Source organism: Bubalus bubalis, chromosome 21, assembly GCF_019923935.1.
Source record: "Bubalus bubalis isolate 160015118507 breed Murrah chromosome 21, NDDB_SH_1, whole genome shotgun sequence".
Taxonomy (NCBI): domain Eukaryota; kingdom Metazoa; phylum Chordata; class Mammalia; order Artiodactyla; family Bovidae; genus Bubalus; species Bubalus bubalis.
The window spans coordinates 42,924,916-42,949,005 of NC_059177.1; the positions used below are offsets into that span (position 1 = coordinate 42,924,916).

General features: G+C 45.9%; 1 protein-coding gene across 13 annotated transcripts in view; it reads right to left on the minus strand.

The window, feature by feature from the left end:
• PXK (PX domain containing serine/threonine kinase like) overlaps positions 1-23,012 on the minus strand; it is an 81,775-nt gene extending 58,763 nt beyond the window's left edge. For 9 of the 13 annotated variants that reach the window (XM_025272692.2, XM_025272702.2, XM_025272700.2 and 6 more), the window contains exon 1: positions 22,780-23,010. In XM_025272692.2, coding sequence (XP_025128477.1) covers positions 22,780-22,881 — 102 coding nt within the window. In that variant the 5' untranslated portion in view covers positions 22,882-23,010. Of the gene's footprint in view, positions 1-22,779 lie in introns of all 13 variants that reach the window. The other 4 variants (XM_025272694.2, XM_025272693.2, XM_045163940.1 and 1 more) reach the window with 2 other exon arrangements.
• Positions 23,013-24,090: the final 1,078 nt, after the last annotated feature.

The following is a 24,090-nucleotide window of genomic DNA, read 5'->3' on the forward strand; positions in this document are numbered from 1 at the left end:
GAAGGTGGATCTGCCCCAGAGATCTGGCAATGCCTGGAGACATGTCTGGTTGTCATAGGATGAAGAAATGCTATGGGAACCTGAAAGCTAGAGGCCAGAGATGCTGCTAAACATGTACAAGGCACACGGGACAGCCTCACAACAAAAGACACCCTGGCCCTACATGTCGACAGCGCTGACAGAGAACCCCAGGTCCAGAGTCATCAAGTGAAACAGATCAGTCCAGTCCATGGAGGCTGGGGACGCAGCGGGTGGAAGAGTCATCACCTGTCATCACCTGTCCTCTCCTGCAGCCTGCTCCATACCAACACCGTGGGTGATACGTGCACACCCACCAGAGGGCTCACTTAATCACTGGTGGCCTCAGAAACCTCACTGTGCTTCCCCTGTAAAGACACGTGAAGACACCTTAAGGCCCCAGTGTTGCCCTCAGGTCCCATCTGCCATGTGGTTACAGATATAGAAAGACAGTGGGATATTGTAGGGTGATTTTGCTCAGAAATATGTTCATTCCACTTGAAAGGAGCAAGTTCATCCCTAAATATTAAAAAAAAAAAATTTTTTTTTTCAGAGCGCCTGAATGTCACCACCAAGCCTTACTAAAAGGAAATACCTTCACCTCAAATCCCTGATTTGTAGAGCAAACAGAACACAGCTGTTCTACTACTGCTACCAGGCTGAAGCTCTGATGAAAACCGAGAGAAGAGAGCCCTGGAGACCAGTAGAAACCCAACATTCGAAGGCAGGCTTCCACCTCCAGAGCCGCAGTCAGCAGCCCAGAATCTCTCAGTGCATCACCTCCATCTCTGCCGCCCTCTCTGATGTGGAACAGAACCTGCAGGCTCTATAAGAGATGGCAGAGCACTGGCACAGAAGGGAGAGCTAAGGGCCCCGCGGGGCGGCTCTGCATCACACAGATCTATGCCGGCTGCCCGGGCTGCCATCTGCGGCCACTTCCCCAAAGGGCCTCCTTCCTGCTCCTCTTCAGGACACCACATCCCTTTATCTTGGCCGGGGGTGGGGCAGCTGCCCTGCAGAGAGCCCTAGCATGTGGGCATCGCAGCAAGTCAGTGTGGTGGGGGCTGAAGTTTTTCAATCTGGAAAGGCACTGGGACCACATGACTTCTGACTTAAGCCAGGGGACAGAAGATAGAATTGCCACAGATAAGCACTGATCTTGTGGCAGGAGCTCTGATAAAACAGGATGGGCAAAATTAAGTGAGCTGTCCAAGGTTGCACAGCCAGGAAGCAGCTGATTGGGAGCTGGAACCCACATCATTGATTCCTTGGACTTTCCAACCTACCAGGCATGGCTGACAACCCCCAGGGCCCTGGGGATGCCCTGAGCCTGGCTGTTTTGCAGTTCTGAATGATGGGGGTCCTCACCAGTCTGGGGAACTCAGATGGACTCATTCTGAGGGGGCAGGGGTAGAAGCTGTCATTTCCACAAGAGTTGATCAATGCCCTCAGTGTAGGCATTTCCCCAATAAGCATTCTCACTGACATTTTGTATTTCCTGAGTTTCCAAAAAGATACTCAAGATTTTACTGCACTGTAGCTGCTATTCAAAGTTGCATCGGTGTGATGAGATTTCAGGAAAAACTAGGGAGGAAAACTTACTTTGGCCCCAAATTACTTTAGTGAGGCTACAAACACAGACCACTTTGAAAGAAGTGTGTAAAAGAAGCTAAAGTCAAAACTTAAAGCCAAATTTCAAATCCACTGAATCGACAGCATTCTTCTCTTCCCCTTAGGCACAACAATCACATTCACTGAGACTCAGAGCACAGAGAGAACGGGCAGCTGTTTGAAGGTATTTCACTTGTCGGTGTTCCTACTTCTCTACATCTATGCAAAGGGTCCCAACCCTGCTACATTCTAGAATCACCCAGAGAACTTAAAAAAAAAAAAGATACCCATGCTTTGACCCTACCTCCCAGAGATTCTGATTTAACTTGTTTGGGCCAAAGCACAGGCATTCACTTCAGTCAGTTCAGCTGCTCAGTTGTGTCTGATTCTTTGCAACCCCATGAACCGCAGCACGCCAGGCCTCCCTGTCCATCACTAACTCCCGGAGTCCACCCAAACCCATGTCTATCGAGTCAGTGACACCATCCAACCATCTCATCCTCTGTTGTCCCCTTCTCTTCTTGCCCTCAATCTTTCCCAGCATCAGGGTCTTTTCAAATGAGTCAGCTGTTCACATCAGGTAGCCAAAGTATTGGAGTTTCAGCTTCAACATCAGTCTTTCCAATGAACACCCAGGACTGATCTCCTTTAGGACGGACTGGTTGGATCTCCTTGCAGTCCAAGGGACTCAAGAGTCTTCTCCAACACCACAGTTCAAAAGCATCAGTTCTTCGGCGCTCAGCTTTCTTTATAGTCCAACTCTCATATCCATACATGACCACCTAAAAACCATAGCCTTGACTAGACGGACCTTTGTTGGCAAAGTAATGTCTCTGCTTTTTAATATGCTGTCTAGGTTGGTTCTAACTTTCCAAGGAGTAAGCGTCTTTTAATTTCATGGCTGCAGTCACCATTTGCAGTGATTTTGGAGCCCCCCAAAATAAAGTCTGACACTGTTTCCACTGTTTCCCCATCTACTTGCCATGAACTGATGGGACCGGATGCCATGATCTTAGTTTTCTGAATGTTGAGCTTTAAGCCAACTTTTCCACTCTCCTCTTTCACTTTCATCAAGAGGCTTTTTAGTTCCTCTTCACTTTCTGCCATAAGGGTGGTGTCATCTGCATATCTGAGATTATTGCTATTTCTCCCGGCAATCTTGATTCCAGCTTGTGTTTCTTCCAGTCCAGCGTTTCTCATGATGTACCCTGCATAGAAGTTAAATAAGCAGAGTGACAATATACAGCCTTGACGTACTCCTTTTCCTATTTGGAACCAGTCTGTTGTTCCATGTCCAGTTCCAACTGTTGCTTCCTGACCTGCATATAGGTTTCTCAAGAGGCAGGTCAGGTGGTCTGGTATTCCCATCTCTTGAAGAACTGTCCACAGTTTATTGTGATCCACACAGTCAAAGGCTTTGGCATAGTCAATAAAGCAGAAATAGATGTTTTTCTGGAACTCTCTTGCTTTTCCCATGATCCAGCAGATGTTGGCAATTTGATCTCTGGTTCCTCTGCCTTTTCTAAAACCAGCTTAAACATCAGGAAGTTCACGGTTCACATATTGCTGAAGCCTGGCTTGGAGAATTTTGAGCATTACTTTACTAGCGTGTGAGATGAGTGCAATTGTGCGGTAGTTTGAGCATTGTTTGGCATTGCCTTTCTTTGGGATTGGAATGAAAACTGACCTTTTCCAGTCCTGTGGCCACTGCTGAGTTTTCCACATTTGCTGGCATATTGAGTGCAGCACTTTCACAGCATCATCTTTCAGGATTTGAAATAGCAGTTCAACTGGAATTCCATCACCTCCACTAGCTTTGTTCGTAGTGATGCTTTCTAAGGCCCACTTGACTTCACATTCCAGGATGTCTGGCTCTAGATGAGTGATCACACCATCATGATTATCTTGGTCGTGAAGATCTTTTTTGTACAGTTCTTCTGTGTATTCTTGCCACCTCTTCTTAATATCTTCTGCTTCTGTTAGGTCCATTCCATTTCTGTCCTTTATTGAGCCCATCTTTGCATGAAATGTTCCCTTGGTATCTCTGATTTTCTTGAAGAGCTCTCTAGTCTTTCCCATTCTGTTGTTTTCCTCTGTTTCTTTGCATTGATCACTGAGGAAGGCTTTCTTATCTCTCCTTGCTATTCTTTGGAACTCTGCATTCAAATGGGTATATCTTTCCTTTTCTTCTTTGCTTTTCACTTCTCTTCTTTTCACAGCTATTTGTAAGGCCTCCCCAGACAGCCATTTTGCTTTTTTGAATTTCTTTTTCTTGGGGATGGTCTTGATTCCTGTCTCCTGTACAATGTCACAAACCTCCATCTATAGTTCATCAGGCACTCTGTCTATCAGATGTAGTCTCTTAAATCTATTTGTCACTTCCACTGTATAGTCTTAAGGGATTTGATTTAGGTCATACCCAAATGGTCTAGTGGTTTTCTCCACTTTCTTCAATTTCAGTCTGTATTTGGCAATAAGAAGTTCATGATCCGAGCCACAGTCAGCTCCTGGTCTTGTTTTTGCTGACTGTATAGAGCCTCTCCATCTTTGGCTGCAAAGAATATAATCAATCTGATTTTGGTGTCGACCATCTGGTGATGTCCATGTGTAGAGTCTTCTCTTGTGTCGTTGAAAGAGGGCGTTTGCTATGACCAGTGCGTTCTCTTGGCAGAACTCTATTAGACTTTGCCCTGCTTCATTCTATACTCCATGGCCAAATTTGCCTGTTACTCCAGGTGTTTCTTAACTTCCTACTTGGGTGGCTGCAACGGTGCTCGAGCAGGGTGGCTGCGACGAGGGCAGGGGCGGCAGCCAAGAGGAGCTACCCTGCTCATCCCGAGATAAGGAGCAGCTGCTGTGCTTTGCTGGAGCAGCCTTGAAGAGAGACCCCTACGTCCAAGGTAAGAGAAACCCAAGTAAGATGGTAGGTGCTGAGAGAGGGGATCAGAGGGCAGACAAACTGAAACTACAATCACAGACAACTAGCCAATATGATCACACAGACCACAGCCCTGTCTAACTCAATGAAACTAAGCCATGCCATGTGGGGCCACCCAAGATGGGCGGGTCATGGTGGAGAGGTCTGGCAGAATGTGGTCTACTGGAGAAGGGAATGGCAAACCACTTCAGTATTCTTGCCTTGAGAACTCCATGAACAGTATGAAAAGGCAAAATGATAGGACACTGAAAGATAAACTCCCCAGGTCGGTAGGTGCCCAATATGTTACTAGAGATCAGCAGAGAAATAACTCCAGAAAGAATGAAGGGATGGAGCCAAAGCAAAAACAACACCCAGCTGTGAATGGGACTGGTGATGGAAGCAGGGTTCGATGCTGTAAAGAGCAATGTTGCATAGGAACATGGAATGTTAGGTCCATGAATCAAGGCAAATTGGAAGTGGTCAAACAGGAGATGACAAGAGTGAATATTGACGTTCTAGGAATCAGTGAACTAAGATGGACTGGAATGGGTGAATTTAACTCAGATGACCATTATATCTACTACTGCAGGCAGGAATCCCTTAGAAGAAATGGAGTAGCCATCATAGTCAACATAAGAGTCCGAAATGCAGTACTTGGATGCAGTCTCAAAAATGACAGAATGATCTCTGTTCATTCCCAAGGCAAACCATTCAATATCACAGTAATCCAAGTCTATGCCCCAACCAGTAACTCTGAAGAAGCTGAAGTTGAACAGTTCTATGAAGATCTACAAGACCTTCTAGAATTAACACCCAAAAAAAGATGTCCTTTCATTACAGAGGCACAGGCATTAGTAGGTCTTAAAAGTTCCCCAGTGATTCCAATGTGCTGCCAGAGGCGAGAATCACTGTTCTAAACCTTGTAGATAGGAAGCAGCTTCATGCTACAAATATAAAAACCCTCTCCTGAGAGGAAGGGAACCAGTGAACCAAGCACCTGCCACAATCCACAGTGCCCTCTGCCCCCTATCCCCAGCCCTCCCCGCCTCTTCGCAGGGACTCTCCTTTCTTCTTGGGTATGCTGCTGCTGCTAAGTCATTTCAGTCGTGTCCAACTCTGTGAGACCCCAGAGATGGCAGCCCACCAGGCTCCCCTGTCTTTTGGATTCTCCAGGCAAAAACACTGGAGTGGCTTGCCATTTCCTTCTCTAATGCATGAAAGTAAAAAGTGAAAGTGAAGTCAGTCAGGTTGTCTACTTGAAAGTTACACAGTCTTGTCTGACTCCTAGTGACCCCATGGACTGCAGTCTACCAGGCTCCTCCGTCCATGGGATTTTCCAGGCAAGGGTACTAGAGTGGGGTGCCATTGCCTTCTCCGCTTCTTGGGTATGGGAGGTGCCTAACCTGAGCTCTCTAGCACTCCCCGCACAGTCCCGCGGTGGTGGCCCCACTCACGGGATTCACCAGTGTCCCTTCAGGAGAGCAAGGAAGAACCAGGAAGCTTCATTTACAGCCAGGGGCAGAGTCTCCGAAATGATCAATACCTTGACTAGAAAACAGGAGATTTGGGGTAGGAGGCCAGGTCTGGGTCTCCAGCGACCAGGCACCACAGCACTCCCAGTTCACTGCCAGACCCCCCAGGGAATGCTGAGCACAAGTGACCCTGCTGGACAGCCAACACTGTGCTACTTCCCTGGGCAGGAGCCTGCAGGGGCTCCCACTGGCCACGGGATAAAACCCAAACTCCGCAGCCTGGCGTCCATGCTCTTCTATCGCCTGCCCAAACTGTCCTAACCCTTTCTTTTTATTTGATCCCTCCTCTACCTAATCAGATGCCGCACAGCCTGAACATCCATTATTTATTTCTCTCCCTTTGCTGTTCTGCCTAGCCAAAACTTGGGACGTCCAGCATTTTAACCATATCAGGGTTATCTTTGTTCCACGTCTGTCTACATTTGGGGAGGGGGTCTCTCTCCAACCGGACTGAGTTCTTCAAAGGCTAAAATCACACATATTGATTCATATTGATATGGCAGAAACCAACCCAATATTGTAAATCACATATTTCTCTGTATTCCAAACAGCACTCAACACAAGGTCAGGCCAAGGGGCAGGAGCCCAGCGGTGCTCGGTGAAGGGCGTCTGTTAACTGATCACGTGCCCCTTCGGGGAACAGGTAGCGTATCGCCACCCTCATGTGCACATGAGGTGTGCATCCAGGTAAAGTCTAAACACGCTCTCCAGAAAATCCCCACCATCTCCCAGGCCCCCAGACTTCACGGAAATCAACACACAGACCTGTGCCATCACACAGTGATAGCAGGGCAGTGGGTGGCACGACCCTGCAGGACAGCAAGCTTCCAGTAGAAACTCTCACGGTTGCAGGACTTCTGCTCAGCGTGCAGGCCACCTGCCGGGCTGTTTACAATCCTTAACATTTCACTGAGAACAAATGATTACTCCTTGCTCTACTAGTCATTATCATCGTTTCACTTGCAGATTTCAGAGCTAGAATGTGCCTGTGCTTTAACTGCTGTGCAAGCCAATAATGTACAAAACCTGCCCCCAAACAAATGAAAGCATTACGGTTTTAATAAGGCATCTGTTGTCTATGTCTGCATCCTGACTGCTGCCCTGCAGATCGGCTCATCAGTACCATCTTCCTACATTCCATATACATGCATTAATATACAATACTTGTTTTTCTCTTTCTGACTTACTTCACTCTGTATAACAGGCTCTAGGTTCACCCACCTCATTAGGACTGACTGTGAGTTCTTCTTTATGACTAATATTCCATGGTATTTGTGTACCACAGCTTTTTTGTCCTTTCATCCGTCAATGGGCATGTAGGATACTTCCATGTCCTAGCTGTTGTCAATAGTGCATATGTATGGAATCCAGAAAGACAGTACTGATGAACCCATCTGCAGGGCAGCAGTGAAGATGCAGACGCAGTGAACAGACTTGTGGACTCAGTGTAGGAGAGAGCAGCGTGGAAACACACAGATTACCATATGTAAAACAGAGAGCCAGTAGGAATTTGCTGTATAAGGCAGGGAGCTCAACCCAGTGCTCAAGACAACCTAGAGGGGTGAGGTGGGGTGGGAGATGGGAGGGAGGTTCAAAATGGGGGGGACATATGTATACCTGTGGCTGATTCATATTGATATGGCAGAAACCAACCCAATATTGTAAAGCAATTATTCTCCAATTAAAGAAACAAATATAGTAAAATAAATAAAGGCCAAAAAAAAAAAAAGGCATCTGAAGAATCACTGCTATGTTCACCTAAGTTTTGGCAACTGAGTGAAGTCAAGTGTATCTCCTTTTCAACCACATGAAATAAATTTCATTTAAAACCTAACTGGAAAAAAAAAAAAAAAAAAAACACCTAACTGACTGAATCATAGAACCTTGTGCTTTAACTTTATGCAAAACAAAGTCTCCAGTTTCCACTCAGCGGTCACAGAAGGGACAAGGACCACGTCACAAACATGCTTTGATCCCGGAATTAAGAGTCAGCATCCTTAAAAGAACGACTGCGCATGCATCATTCTCTTAGGCCTTTTGAAGCCCATGCTCTCCCCTTCCAGATGGTCTGCTGCTCTGCCGGGGGAGCTGGTCTCCACACCGACTTCAAAGACAGCCCATGTTCCAGCCAGGAGAGATACTGCAAAGCAGCATTCAAAAATGCTTTTGACCTCAGACACGACTACAGGATGGATGTGGTGTTTTAATCAGCAGTTCCTGTAGCTGCTCTCTAGTACAGAGACCCCTAAATGATACCAAAACCATTACATAATTTGCTAGGATGGAAACTCATGAATTCCATCTTACATCAGAGCAAAGAAAATAAACCCTAGAAAATCTGGAGACTCAATTAAATAGTAATTAAAAATGAAATATGACCTTTGCTTGTTCAATAGCCCTCACATCTCTTAGGCCAATGCCCTAAAAGGGTAGAAACAGATGCAGAGAACATGAACTCAGAATCACACACAACATATTTAATTGGCTAGAAAACACAAACACACAAATTCTGATCTGGCTGGCGATCGTGAATTTTATGTGGGTTCTGGTGTCTCAGATGGCCAACTTCTCACCCCTCACACTCTCAGCTGCTACCAACCTAAGTACCAAGGCAGAAGCACTCATCTCCCTCGGGCTGCTTCTTGCTCTATCCTCGTTTGCCACTGCCTGGAAGCCAGGCCACCCCAAGTCCTTCTAGCTGGTCACTGTGTGGTGATCAGCCACGACCACAGGGCCTCAGGGGAAGGCACAGCGGCTCTCTGCCACTTACCAGTTTTGTGACCCAACTCCTCTGAGCCTCTGTTTCCTCATCTGCAAGATCATACCTTTCCAAAAGGGCTGTGGCAAATATTCAGTGACATCACATACTTAAAAGCAGCCAGCACAAAGGCCAGCTTTGTAACTTCGTTTTCTTTCCTGCTAAAAAAATAGCGAAGGACTTGCCTGGGTGGCTCAGTGGCTGAGGCTCCTGATGCAGGGGGCACCGGTTCAATCCCGAGTGAGGCAACTAGATCCCACATGACACAACCAAGAGTTTACATCTCACAACTAAGACCCGGTGTGCGTGCAGGCTCAGTTCCTCAATCGTGTCCAACTCTTGGCGACCCCCTGGACTGTAGCTGGCTGGGATCCTCTGCCCATGGGATTCTCCAGGCAAGAATATTGGAATGGGTTGCCATTTCCTACTCCAGGGGATCTTCCCAACCCAGGGATCGAACCTGAGTCTCCTGCTTGGTAGGCAGATTGTTTAGCACTGAGCCACCTGGGAAGCTCCGCAAAATAAATGTTAAAAGAAAAAATAGCAAAGGCAAGGCGTTCAAGGGGGAATCTGTCACGGCTTTAACCTGCAAGCACAGGGGGCAGCAGCAGCAACAAGAACACCGAGGGAAGAAGGAACAGCCATTCCCTAGGAACACGGAAAACAATTTTTATCAGTCTCCGACTGCTAACAAGGAATAGCATTCCCCCAGCCTCAATCGTCCCTGCTTCTACACCCAGTTTTAAAGCAGGCTAATTAAAAAGCCTCCTCCCTAAGATAACCTGAAAGTGAAAGTCACTCAGTCGTGTCTGACTCTTTGCAACTTCATGGACCATACAGTCCATGGAATTCTCAAGGCCAGGATACCGGAGTGGGGAGCCTTTCCCTTCTCCAGGGGATCTTCCCAACCCAGGGATTGAACCCGGGTCTCCGGCATTGCAGGCGGATTCTTTACCAGCTGAGCCACAAGGGCAGCCCAGGATAACCTGGATATCAGCAATAAGAGGATGGGCAAGTTATTTATGGTTTATGTACATAGTGGAAGAACGTGCAAGACTTTAAAAGGATGTACTGAAATGATTTTCATTACCTGGGAAAAGGTATGTGCTCTGATGTTAATTATTAAAAAAAGGATAAAAAATTCTGGGATGACATAGAAAGAGGGAACTACACCAAACGTTAACATCTGTTGTCTCCGGAGGTGAAATTATCTGTGATTAAAATTCTCATAGCTATTTTCTGTTTTTTGTTTTTCACTTTATCCTCAATGAGTATATATTACATTTCAAATTAGGAAAAACCATTTTTTTAAGTTCCTTGGTTTGTCATATATATCATTTAAAATATGGTACTGTAAAGAATCTCAAGTAGTAAGATAAGGATCAAAATTATCCAAGCTTGGTTAAGAGTATAGTATGTTATCAATGATAAAAGCAAACTAGCATCTTTTTTCCTTTGGCAAGGGAACTTTTGGTCAATTTACAATTCATCAGCACTTTTACTATGCTGGGAAGACTGGAAAAACAGAAGATGAAAGTCAAACAAATGAACTCTTCTCCTTGTATCAGGGGCGGTAAAACATTTGGTGGGAGGAAAAAAAAAAAAAGCTTGAAAGTAGAAGTCAAGCTAGGGGAGTCCCTACTGCTTTCAATAATTTACAGTAGAACTGGTCACCATCATTAAGGATAACAGAGAGCTGACTACACAGAAATTCATTCTACCTGACCTAAAAATGTCACTGTGTTCTCCTGAGACACTACTTTCAATTCAAACCAACCACGTATGTGACTATGCACACCATGCTGCCACTTCTGTCTTCAGAGCTGAAGGTAATAACTGCTGTTCATGGAGCGCTTACTCTACGCCTTCTGTTCCTCAGCTTAGTCCATCTCCCAGCAATGCCTGGAGACAGATGTCACTCTTTTACAACAATCCCGGGGCTCAGAGAGGGTAGATGCCCTAAACAAGGGCACTCAGCTAGTAAGTGCTGAGAACGGCCTCTACCCCAGGCCTGTCTGACCCACGGGCACAGGAGTTCCCCGGTTCTATGGCCTTGGGCAGAATGCTTTCATACCATCTACCTCTCATTCTGAGGTTGGCTGAACGAGCAGAACCAGTCCATCAAGTTGGGAAGAGGTTGGGACAGAGTGAGGGCCAAGCGAGGAGGGTACCTGGGGCCTGGGGGATCTGAGTTAACGCGGCTGTGGAGCTCTCACAACACCCCCCAGACACTAATACCCCGCACTTTGCAACCCACTTCCTGCTACATGTACACAAACTTGTCTATGCACTTCCAGAATGGATGTCATCTGGGCACTGCATAGAAAGTGTGTATAAATAAGAAAACGATTTTAAACAAGGCCCACCATGAATACTAGGCATGTTCTTAAGCAGAAAGGAACACTTTTATGTGAACGTGCCTGAAGTGGATGCTCTGAATACTCGGCAATCTGAATGGCAGTCGTACCAAAGCAGAACATGGTCTTTGATTGGACTGCCGTGTTTCCACACGCTGCTCCCATTAAACGCTAACAGCGGCTGCAGGATAAGTGAACCTCTTTCTTGTGTTTCACTGTTAAAGCCTGTGGAGGCTCTGGATCTCAAAGGTCACCACGCCCTGCTGGAGGCAGGGCTGGCAGACCCCACTGTCTCACTCAGTCTTTCTCAGTCGGGTTGGCAGACTGGAGAGAGTAAGACCCAAGGATGTGAGGCTGAATGTGGCGGCCACCGGCACACATGCCCCACGTTTGACTTAAGGACAGAATTTTAACTTTTATTTAACTTTATTAAATTTAAGTAGTCCAGGGCTTCCCTGGTGGCTCAGTGGTAAAGAATCCACCTGCTGATGCAGGAGGCACGTGTTAGCCCTGATCCGAGATCCCACGTGCAACTAAGCCCGCGCACCACAACTTCTGAGCCTGTGCTCTAGAGCCCGGGGCCACAACTACTGTGGCCCACGCACCTAGAGCCTGTGCCCCACAGCAAGGGAAGCCACCGCACTGAGAAGCCCGTGCATCGCATCTGAGAACAGCTTCCGCTCACCACGATGAGAGAAAACCCCAAGCAACAACGAAGAAGGAGCACAGCCAAAAATAAAGAAAAATTATTTTTTAAAAAATTAAGTAGTCCAGTGGCTACAGTACTGGCCAATATGGTTATAGATGACATATTTGCAGATATAAACATGTATTTATAAAAATATAAGCATACTAAATACAGTGTTACGACTTGCTTTTTTTCCCTTAATATAACATGAATTTTTTTCCATTTCAGTAACTGTACCTCTGGATATTATTTTTAATATCTATATTTGTGCTGTCCTGTACAGTAGCCACAAAAAATGTGTGGCTGTTGAACACCTGAAATGAGGCTAGTCCTAACTGAGATATGTTGTAACTGGGAAATACATACCAGATTTCAAAAGCTTCATATGACAAACAATGTAAAATACATTAACAATCCTTACATTGATTGCATATAACCAATGACAGTATTTCAGAGAGAGTGGGTTAGGCAGAATATACTATTTAATTTCACCTGTTTCTTTATACTTCCACTCCTAGCAGCTCGAATAGAGGAACTGAGAAAATAGTCACTCAAGCTAGTGTCTGGTTCTGTAGATTGGGGAAGGCCCACTGGTTTGTCCTTGGCTAGGCCTAGGGGTAGGGGAGCCGCCAAACAGGTGTGGCCCTAACAACAGATCAGGCTGGGAATGGCTCCCAACATCGCCCAAAGGCATCAGACAAACCTTCATTCTGCTGCCCCGCAGCCTTATGGCCTGGAGCAAGTTACGTACTTTACTTTCCTCCAACTTTCCTGCACTTGACTTTTTTCCAACTGAAAAAATGGTGATGATAACAGACACAATTCAGAGGGGTTATGAGGATCAGATGAGAATCTAGAAAAGTCTGGCAATTTTTTATAAAGTTAAATATTCACTTAGCACGTGACTAAGCAATTCCATCCCTAGGTACTTACCCAGGAGAAATGGAAACACATCTACACAAAGACTTGTATGTTCACAGCATCTCTATTCGTGATTAGCCCCAACCTGGAAACAACCCCAGAGTCTACCAACTGGTCAACAGATAACAAGTTGTGGAACCTTCAAACAGTGGAACATTACTCAGTAATGAAAAACACGCAACAACAACAAAACAGGCAACAGAAGAGCCGCATTATACCTGTGGAGTATCTTTCTTAATAAACCTGCTTCCCCTTAAAAACAACAAGCATGCAACAGTATGGAGGAAGCGCAAAGCTCTGAACTAAGTGAAAAAAGCCAGATGCCAAAGACTATATCCTACAAAATTCCATTTATCTGTGACATTCCAGAAAATGTGAAACAGTAGCCGGAAAGCACATCAGTAGTTGCCAGGTACTGACTGCAAAGAGGACCAAGAAAGTATTTCAAGTAATGAAAATGTTACACAGTGGTTACATTTACGTGGGTTCAGTTCAGTTCAGCCGCTCAGTCGTGTCTGACCCTTTGCGACCCCATGAATTGCATGGATTAAAACTTACCAAACTAGCACAGGGCATATAAAAAGTGCTTTAACAATGTTAACTGTTCTCATGACAAGTGTTGTCTAAAACCAAATTCAGATTCACCATCCTTCTGGGAAGACCAGCTAACCACTGCTTACCTTATACTCTTTTTGTAATCATTTCTAGTGTCCCTGTTTCCTTCCTGCCACCGACTTGAGATGTGGCTTTTCTGACTTCACCGCTTCATGATCACTCTGGACTCTTCTCCTCTTCCTTCCACTTTCTTACTGAGCCTTGCACACTGCTAACAAATGAAGCTCCTAAAATACCACCTTCTGCCACATGTGTGCTTTGAGCCCCTCCCTGCTATTCAGATCCTTTAGTGTGGCATCCGAAGGACCCCACAATTGGCTCTAGTCTCCTTTTCCATCTTTTCATCTACACCAGAATCCTCTACAATAAATCTTTGTGCGATGAATGAACCAATGAAGGCAGGGACTGAGTCTGCCTTGCTTAGACCCGCATCCCAAGTGCCTAGCATGGTGCCAGGAACACAGGGGTATACTCAGCAGCATCTGATGAATGAACTAAAGACCTTCTGCACCCTGAAAATGCATCCTGACCTCAGAGAACACAGCTGCTCATTCTCTCATTCTTTTTTTTTTAACTGAGATCCTTTTGGTGGGTTAGTAATAGTTTGGAACAAGATAAACAACTAGGGGTTCTGGAAAGTGTTTCAAAATTTATGTGTTGAAGCTTATAAGGCTTCTATTTCTATTTAAAAAAAAAATCTGTCAATATTTATTGAAGTATTTTTTTCCCTTTAACTCAAAACAAAGGGTCTCCAAGTGCTCATAGTTCCAGTTGGTTTAAGATGGTTTTGACCATTATGTAGCTTTTAAAATTATTTTCTTCTTAGTCATATAGGGTTTCATTTACACCCATAATGGACTGTGACTAAAGGCAGATTTAAGGAAAAGCCAATGGCAAAATATGAGTTAGTAAGACAAGAAATGGGAATCATTCTAAAAATGGTTATTCTGAAAACTGCCTGAAGCAGCAGGTGTATTACCTTATCACAGTTCTTACTGTAAGATTTCAGAAGCCAGTGTAATTCAGATCCCAAAGATAAAATATTATAATTTTTGAAAGCATGCTAATCTGAATAGAATATTGTTTAAATTTAAACATCACTTCCAGAGGTGGTTTATACAGTTCAGTATTATTATGAAAAGAGTCTGCAAGGGGAAAAAAAGGCCTGTGGAATGCTGATTTACAACAAGCTCTCTGGAAGGCTCTGTTAAGCCTTTCCTAGTTCCCCCAGGAGAACTGGGTGGGGCCACACCCACCTGCCCTCCCTGCTCCCAGGCAGACTGGCACTTTCAATACCTACTTCTCCTTTGGTTTATGGGTCTACCACCTCTACCAGGGTTGTAAGCTCACTATTTCATTCATCTTTTTAGCTGAATACTCAACACAGTGGTTGGCACACAGAAAACTAAGTGCTTGCTAATGTTCCCAACATCTTCAAGGCTTTCCGACAGGGCAGAAACCGTGCGCTTCATCGAGCAGGCTGCGTCCAAGCCTGGGACACAAGCCCACAGCCTGACTGTGCTCGTCTTAGGGGAAAGGAAGGCGGTCAGGCCACAGAATGTTCATGCGTTTCTCAGGAGGAAGCATTCAGAAGATTTTCAGCTCCCTGTTCCCCCTCCACCCCTACGAATGGCGATGAGCATGGTCACTTGTCAGGGAAAGTAGCAGGAAAAAGAACAAAGCAGAGGGCTTTCTATTTTATTTTTTCACCCTGCTACCAGAGGTCAAGTGTGTGTGAACTGATGTTGGGATTCCTTTGATGATGAACAAAAGCTGGGATGTGAGGAGCTGAAGTGGGCATTGGCCAGGGACCTCCCTGCGGGCCTGGCCTCCGGGAACTCCTCTGCTGGTCTGGTGGCTGAGCCCGTGGCCTGCCCACTTGCCTCTTCCACTTCCCCTGCCGTCTCTGAACACCAACAGCCAGCTCTGCTGCCAGGCTGGCCTGGTAAGGAGACCCTGTGCTCTATCTCTGAGCCTGGCTGCCAGAACGTGTCCCTCCAGGGTAAAAGAGAAAAACAAGGAGTCGGGGAAGGGGGTGGGGCTGGGGGGGGTCTTTGAAATGTCACTGGTCTTTTTTGCTATTTTCTAGCAGTCACAGATGACAGTGAGACGAACTTTTAAAGAAATAATTTTCCTTTTTCCATTCAGTGCCTAAAAAAGTACAAGTACCTAAAAAGTTACTAGGCGCTAACAAATACAGAGGGTAAACTACAACCAAGACAGTGACATCATGTGCTGAGTTCTGTTCAGAATGACCCATGTGTCTGAGTTCAGTTAATCGTCAGAGCCCGAGCATCTTCGTACTAACCCCACCTCACAGATGAAGAAACTGAGGCTGGGACTTCCCTGGTGATCCAGTGGTTAAGAATCCACCCTGTATGCTGGGGACATGGATTCAATCCCTGGCTGGGGAACTAAGATCCCGCATGCCAAGGGGTAACTAAGCCCTTGAGGCCCTACTACTGAGCCCACGAGCACGACTAGAGAATCCCTGTACCATGCTGCAACTAAGACCTCTCATGCTGCAACTAAGACCCAATGCAGCCAAATAAATTTAAAAGAAGAAACCGAGGCTGGAGAGATTAAGCAAGATCACTAAGGCACTGCCCCACTCCTCCAGCTATTTACAGTTTCCCCTGTGTTGGAGAGAGAGGCCATAAACAGAGAACAGGGAATAAGAAATAATCTGTGTGTAAAATGCTTGCGACTTTCACACAAATAAAACCGAGTGGGAATGACAGAGGAAGGAAATGACATGTAGTTTGGTAGGTAAGACAGTAGGTAGCCGTCTACAGGCAGGGCTTCCTGAGCTGAGCCCTGAATAAATGCATTCATTCAACACACTCATGGGTTCAGCAATACTTACTGAATGCTTCCTGTCTGTGGCAGAGACTGTGCTAGTTTGAATCAAAATAGTAATACACAGATAGACAGGAAAGGCTGGATTTCAAGGTAAAAAAAAAAAAGAAAAACACCCACAGTGGCTGAACAGTGGCCCATGTGGCCCTCTCCATTTAGGGAGTGGGAAGGGGAAGAGGTGAGCTGTCTAAGCACAGCCCCACTTCTCCCCGGCCCCCTGAAAAAGCCTCAGCTGAAAAAGGAGGAGAAATGGCTTCTTTCTGATGAGCCATGTCAAAGAAATGTGGGCAGCCTTGTTTGAATATCATAAACAGAGGTGCTGTGGTAAGAGGCGGGTCTGAGGCCAGGGCTTTTTGGCCCAGAGCCCTTTGCCCTTCCCCTGTGTACTCTGATCACTAAGTCACCTGGCACTCACACCTACATGCACCAGGCAGGCTGCGACCCAGAGCAATTCTTCACACTCACAGGACATAATTCATCTACTGTTTTCAACACAGCTGTCTCTTGAACAGCATGGGTTTGAACTGTGTGGGTCCACTTACACGAGAATTTTTTTTTCCCCAATAAATATGTACTGCGGTACTACACCACGTGAGATTGGTTGAGTCCACCAATACAAAGGGCAGGTTATAAGGTCATATGCAGATTTCCCAGTGTAAGGAGGGCCAGTGCCCAAACCCCTGTGTTGGTCAAAAGTCATTTTTAGAGGATTTTCTTTAAGTGGTAATATATGTGACAGTGCAGTGCATTTTTAAAAATGCACATCTCTCACCAATTTAAATACGTAACTCCCCAAGTTTACAGTTTTCAAAATTCTTCCAGTGATTCCAGCCTGAAGATCCAGAGCCCATGAGCAGGTTTCAGGTCAGTGAGGTGCTGAGAAGTCATATAAACACGTTTACACATTTACACGTGTTTACAGAGAATCTGTCCCTCTGATGAATCAGATACCTGGAAGGAGCTGGACCCAAAGAGATAAAAGACTCAGAATACATCCTGGGGTTAGCATCTGGCAATGTCATAAAACTTTCCAGGGTGAGGACTAAGGGGTCAGGGGCTTATTTTCAAGATAATAAAAAGTGCCATTGGAGAAGGAAATGGCAACCCACCCCAGTGTTCTTGCCTGGAGAATCCCAGGGACGGGGGAGCCTGGTGGGCTGCCGTCTATGGGGTCGCACAGAGTCAGACACGACTGAAGTGACTTAGCAGCAGCAGCAGCATACACCTTAAATGGGTAAACTGTATGGTAGTGAATTACATAAAGCTGTGACACAGCAAACAGCTTCCGGGGAAGACGCCTGTTACTCTGCACTGCGTTTCCCAAGCTAACATTATGTTAATGAATACCCTGTTAGCCACTAAAAAAATAACTACTGGATTATTTGAAGACAATAATGACAATGGAATTCTTTTTTGCTTTCAACTGTCCTCTTTTGAGGGAAATGCATGATGTCGTGATCCTGAGCCAGAAATGGCCAGATTTACCTCAAATTTGGTGGTCAGAAAGTCAGCCGGAGATTAAGTGGCCAACCTGCAGGGACTCAGGTCCAAGTACTTATCCAAGGTCAAGTAATTGTTTCTTAGCTCTTCGTTAAAAGTTTCAAGCTGAAAACACAGGGCCCCCCTCATCACCTCCGAAGAGGAGCTATGTCTTAATTTCCCGAAACCGTGGGCACGTTATCCGTGAAAGAAGTCACTGACAAGGACAAATGCCAGTTCAAGGGGAAAAACAATAGGAAAAGCCTCCTGCTCTTCCTGCCACAATACCCCCCCTACACTTAATCACTTACGAGTTCTGAAACAATGCCTGTGTCTAGCTTGCCCATTTTCAGGATGGAACAGAAAGGAGCTTCATTTCATAGGAAGCTGCCTGGAAACTGCTCACACCACCTGCTTGCCGTGGAGAATAGAGGGTTTGTTTAACTTGCCCCAGACGCACCCAGTGAGGTGCTCAATCAACAACCTGTATTTTGAACAATCTCAAGATCACAATATACATGGAAGCTATGTACATGTGGGCGGCTGTTTTCATTATTCCCCCAGGGGAGCAAAGCAGGTAAGTATCTTTTCACTTAAAATAAACCTCAGCCCCAGAATCCTTGTTTCCTCCCAGTAACTCCAGCCAGGTTATTATCTGTATTCCTACAACAAGAAAGCTTTCTAGTGGGATAATCCTCAAAAGAGGTGATGTATGAGAATTATCAGTCCTCAGCCCCTATATCAAGGTACAAAACAATTGATTCTTTAGTAGAAAGAGAGTGAAGAAGAGACTGAATCTATGAATTAACTAATTACACATCTCTAAGCATCCAGCTCAGTTTTCTGACTGCATCCATCAGGGGTTTCAAGGACAAGCACAGAAAAATATATAACCAAGTAGAAGATGAGTGATTCAGTTCCCAGAAAATCACTATTATTATCTTATTATAATGTGTGCAAGTGCTGCAAGGTAATGATCATTCTGCTTCCACTTGTCTATGCAAACACCCTGGAAAAAATTTTTTTTAATATTCAATATAACTTGGTAATCAAAATAAGTTTCCAAATAACATCTCCAAAGGAAGCCCAGACAGATGGATTCTGATATTGAGCACTGGACTATTTAAACTGCCAAGGCCTTCAAGCAACCATGTCTCCTGTTTTGGCATCACATTTGAAAAGGTATTCTGGTGATATGGGAATAGAGTTTAAAAGACTATTTAAAAAACAAAAGGTGAGAAGAGGTTGAAGCTCAATAAACCAAGCCACAAAAGGAACTTCAAAACTCTTTGTTATGACAGGTAAAGATTCAGGTCGACTTGCAAACACCCTAGAAAACAGAAGACCTCAGAATCTGACAGAACAAAGTTCCATGTGAGCAGGAGCTGTGAAGTTCACCTCCAGCAGGTGTCTGGCACATGCTAGGCGCTCAGCACATCTCTGTTAAGGGAACGTGTATTGTTGAATAAACAAGCTGTGCAGGAATGCACTTTCCAAAATCAAAGTTCAAGGTAAGATTCGTTTTCAGTAAAGATTTTAACATGAAATATTATCTTTTCCACCGACTTGTAAAATACTGTTATGCCTCAAATACCACTAAATCATCTTTTGTTTCTCAAGAACAAAATGCACCAAATGCAGAGTCAATGGACCCTAATTCTGATGGACCTCAAGGAAGAACAGTTAAAAAGGGAGGAAATGGAGATTAAGACCCATCAAACTACAGCATAGTGACCAGCAAAAATTGGATACAGACATTTGACAACAACCTTCTCCAAAACTGGAGGTTCTCCTCTGGTTTCTATTTCAGCTGGGTAAGCATTTTTCTTCAGTCTATTGACTTCCAAAGTTTTCCCTTTCATGTAGTCGAGAACTTACATATCTCATTCATAATGCTCCCAAAGTTTCCCACAATTTACCTGGGTGGCTTCTTTTATCAGAATCTCTTTTGTCTGGAAAATTCTTCCCTTTCCACTCCCCTACTCCCCTTGCTGAAAGCATCTCTAAATACTGTCCTTTCTGATTTTATGGAAGTTTCATTTCCTTGCAGCAGAAGCCTGCTCTATTTCCTGAAGCTAAATTCATCGTGCTGCATAAATGTGAAAATAAAATCATTCAAACCACATTCAGGCAGAGAACCACCTACCAACCTGCACCTTCTGCCGGTTTTTCATCCCAACACGCCTTTCTGGTGGTGACCTTGTGTTCCCTTCATCCTTCTGGCATCTCTATTTTCCAATCCACACAATTTTCCCTTCCCAAGTCCATAAATTCTACATCATATGGAACAAAACATTTTCTGCTATAAAACCTTGATTAAAAAAAAAAGGCAACCATGGACAGAAATTAGCTTACTTGCAATCAAAACATGTTAATGTATTTAACCCTTTGCATATATGTGGCCATACAATGAATAAGTGGAAGGAGGAAGGAATGTACTTTACAAATACTTCGTAAAGACTTTTTCATCTGATCTTCTTAACAACCTTGGGAAGCAGGCAGGGCAGGCATTTTATTACCCCATTTACAGGTGACAAAACTAAACATCAAAAAGCTTAAGCGGGGGGAGGAGGGGGGGGAGGCTTAAGTGCCTTGCCCAACCAATGTCATCACATGACATGTCACCCCAAACCCATATTAGGGCCCTGCCTCGTCCAACCCAAAGGATGTCTACCATGTACCCTCTCCATAGCTTTCTGTCCTACATACAGTCAAGGAGTAACTTCACAGAGATTTGGCATTTGAAAGGGAGGATGATCCTCTGACTTTGGGGATACCGTCTCCCTTCAGTTAACAAGCCAGAAAACCATCTTCCAACTTCCCAACAGAAAACAATGCCTTTTTCTTCTGTATACCACTTTTAACAACTACTGCTTTTCAAAACAATTTCCAACAGTCCTGTTTTAAAGAGACTTACCCTTAAGAGTCTACTAGTCCAAAAAGTTTGCATCAGCATAGGATTTTCTCAATAAAGTTCAGGGCTGATGCAATAATTTTCAGTCTCATATTTTACAGCTAAAATGACAAGAACACTGAACAGTCAAAAATTACACAAGACAATGCTGCATTTTTTTTTTACTCCGCCACATCTGCCTCTATGTGTCTCCTGTGAGTCACTGTCTTTGGTGTTCAGTCATCATTATAGGAACTCCCATTCTCTACCCTAAATTATTTTATTTCTTAAAGAAAACCTCTGCAAAAACAGAATCCCATGACATCTTTCACCACTTTCCTGAAGCACTGATCCCTCAATGTAGAGCCTCAGATGTCATGCTGTTCCAATTTTTTATCACTACACTTTAACACAAACAGAAAAAAAGACGAAGGACGGTTACAATTCATTCATTTAGTCATTCAACAGACGCATGAAATCCTATCAGATGCCTGGAAATGGGGCCCAAAAATGAACTGGGCTCCTCTCACAGCCCAGTAGAGTGGAAAACTAAAGTAGTAAATACAGAATAAACTGATCAAGGTTAAGGTGGAGGTGAGCACAGGGCGTGGGGCAATGGCCATCCATCATGAAATGCTTTCTGGAAGAAGTAGTCTGTGAGCATTTATAACCAACTCTCTCTGGACTTTCAGTACAAAATAAGCCTAAGACCCAACCGCACTCCCTGAAAGGTTATAAGATGTACTGGTCAACAGCTAAGTTAAAAAAATAATCTAATTAAAAAAGCAGAATTTATTCTTGATTCCCAGCACTAAATTTCAACTCCTAACCCCTATTCCCTTAGCACAAATTACAGAGGGGTTAACAAATTCTGTCCCACACAGTGCGTTCTCACAAGTCTGTAGAACAGAATTAAAGACATGCACGGTGAAATAAAATGCACTTTAAAAAATACATGATCATTTTCCTAAACTGGAAGTGAACACTTTGAACGATCCAAGCCCTACAAAGCATGACTGTCGGAAGAGGAAACTGAGGTTCAAAAAAGTTCCACTTTAATACAACAGAATAAAAGATGTCTTTGAAGTCGCCAGAACAGCTTGAGCAAGAAGAGAAACAGAAGGCTATTGTGGGGCTTTAGGCTCCAGATGATGAACCCCAAACACCCTGCAATGGTAAACAAACAAGCCTCTGAGCCGGAATCTGATTTGGTGACCCAACAAAACATTACAATCTAAGGAATCTCTCTCTCCTCATTCATTATTTCCCAAACAAAGTCCCACTGGCTAGCAGCTCCTGGGTTTTTGGGGGGTTTTTTACTGGTTTATTGCTGGTAAATTATAATGCACAGTGTGCTTTTCAAGAAGAAAAAAAAGGTACAGGCACATGAAAACAACCACGGTTTTAAAGACCCATAAAAGACACTATGTAACAGAAATGAACTCTGTCTGTGTTTACTATGAGGACCTATTACTCCTTTATGCTACTCCAGTGGGTTTTAAACTAAATTGAATGCTACCACTGCCTGCTGAAGAACAAGTTAGAGGAGGGAAGGAGCAATTTCAAACACCTGCCTCAGCAGGAGCCCAAACTGCCTCCCTCACCATCTCCCCGTGCCTCAGGCAAGCAGCTGACCTGGAAAGGGAGCTTTAGACACCGGCCACTCTGCCATCCCAACAAGTAGGCTCTATAAAGTCATCCTTCCATTTGACCCGGCACATCCTCATCCCCACCACTCGGATGCCCAGCTGAAAGGAGGGAAACTCAGCCGCCCCGAAGAGGAGAAATGGAGAGGGTCCTGAGTGGTCCCTTTCCTCAGTCGGCCCGAGGTGGGCCCGGGGGTCTCTCACCTCCCCCGACTCGGGGTCCCTTCCCAGGGCACCGCCGAGTCCCTCCCACTCGCTTGGCCCAAGGGGCTGCGGTTACCACCCTCGTCCCCTCAGGACTTCGGCTGCCGCCTGGGCCCCGGGGACCCTGGCCCAGAAGCGACGCCACGCCCGAGCCCTCTCGGCCCGGACCGCCGACCGCTGCCCCGGGCCCCTCCCGGGCGACCCTGCCCGGCCGCCCGCCGCCCTCTCAAGGCCCGGGGCCGCCCCGCGCCGCCTGCCCCGACCGGCGGGCCGCGCACCGTGTGAGACTGCAGGCTCTGGCTCGCCTCGATGGCCGCTGTCAGCGGCACCGTGTCGTCCAGCAGCACCTTGCCGGCCGGCGGCTTCTCCATGAAGGCCATCCCGGGACTCCGGTCCGCCACCGCCTCGGGACCAGGGGCAGGAACCGGGGGCGCCGACTCCTGCCGCCCGCCGGGCTCTGCTGCCGCCGCCGCTGTCAACACGCGCCGCCCCACGCGCCGCCGCCGCCGCCCGCCGAGCCCGCGGGGTCCTAGCGCCGACCCGCCCCCTCCGCCTTGGCTGTCGGCACAGGCAACCTTTTCGCGCTGCCACCTCCCGCGGGGTCCTAGGGCCAAACCGTCGCAGTCACAGCTGTCCTGGATCTGCGCCTCCAAGCTCCACGTAGCCGCACTGCGAGCTCGGTACCCTCAGCACCGGCCTCAGATCTCGGGACAGTTCACCCTAAGCCATCACCCCCAGAGGTCCTCAGAGCCGAAGAGACGGCGTCTTGGGCTCAAGGCTCAAGGCTCCCGGAACGCTCAGGCCCAAACAATCCCAAACATTTCCTTGATGGATTTCTCATATTAGGCCCTCAAAACTGTACACCCTGACTTACAACTGACCCTTTCCCATCAGGCCTCCTAGGCCAAAGAACCCTAAGACCCAGAGAAATGGACCTTCAGGATGGGACTCTCATGCTGTGCCTTGCAGACCCACAAACTTTCTACAAGCCCATCAGGTTCAGATTTTGTGAGGAACTCTCGAACTTGGCTCTTCAGACTCAAAAACCTAAGAGCTGGGCCCTCAGAATTGAAGCCCTAAGACTCCAGTACACTCAGACCCAAAGCTCTTTGAACTGAAGCCCCTAAAACCTGGGCATTGGTCCAGAACTCCCAGTCTCTACCCTCTGGCCCAATTCTAAGCTCAGCACACAAGGCCTTCAAACTTTCAACCTCAGACCTGGGGTGCTCCATCCCACTGTACTGGCTCCAACTTCAAAACCCAGAGCCAGAGAACTTCGATCAACTCAGACCCAAATCTGCCCGAATCTGCCTGAACCCAAGGCCATGATTCTGACCCACCCACAGTGCTGTCTCCCAAGGCAGCATCCCAGGACAAGAGAGAGAGCTGGAATTAACAGCTGTGTGACCTTGAATTAGTTACCCAACCCCTCTGAGTCCCATCTCCCCATCTGTAACACCGAGATAATAAAGCAGCAGCCTATTAAAACTATGTATCACTTAGGGAGGGTTCACTTTTTACTTCTGTTTAAGGCAAATGCATTATTTCATTAACAGATTCACAGAAACCAAAATTTGACTTTAATCATT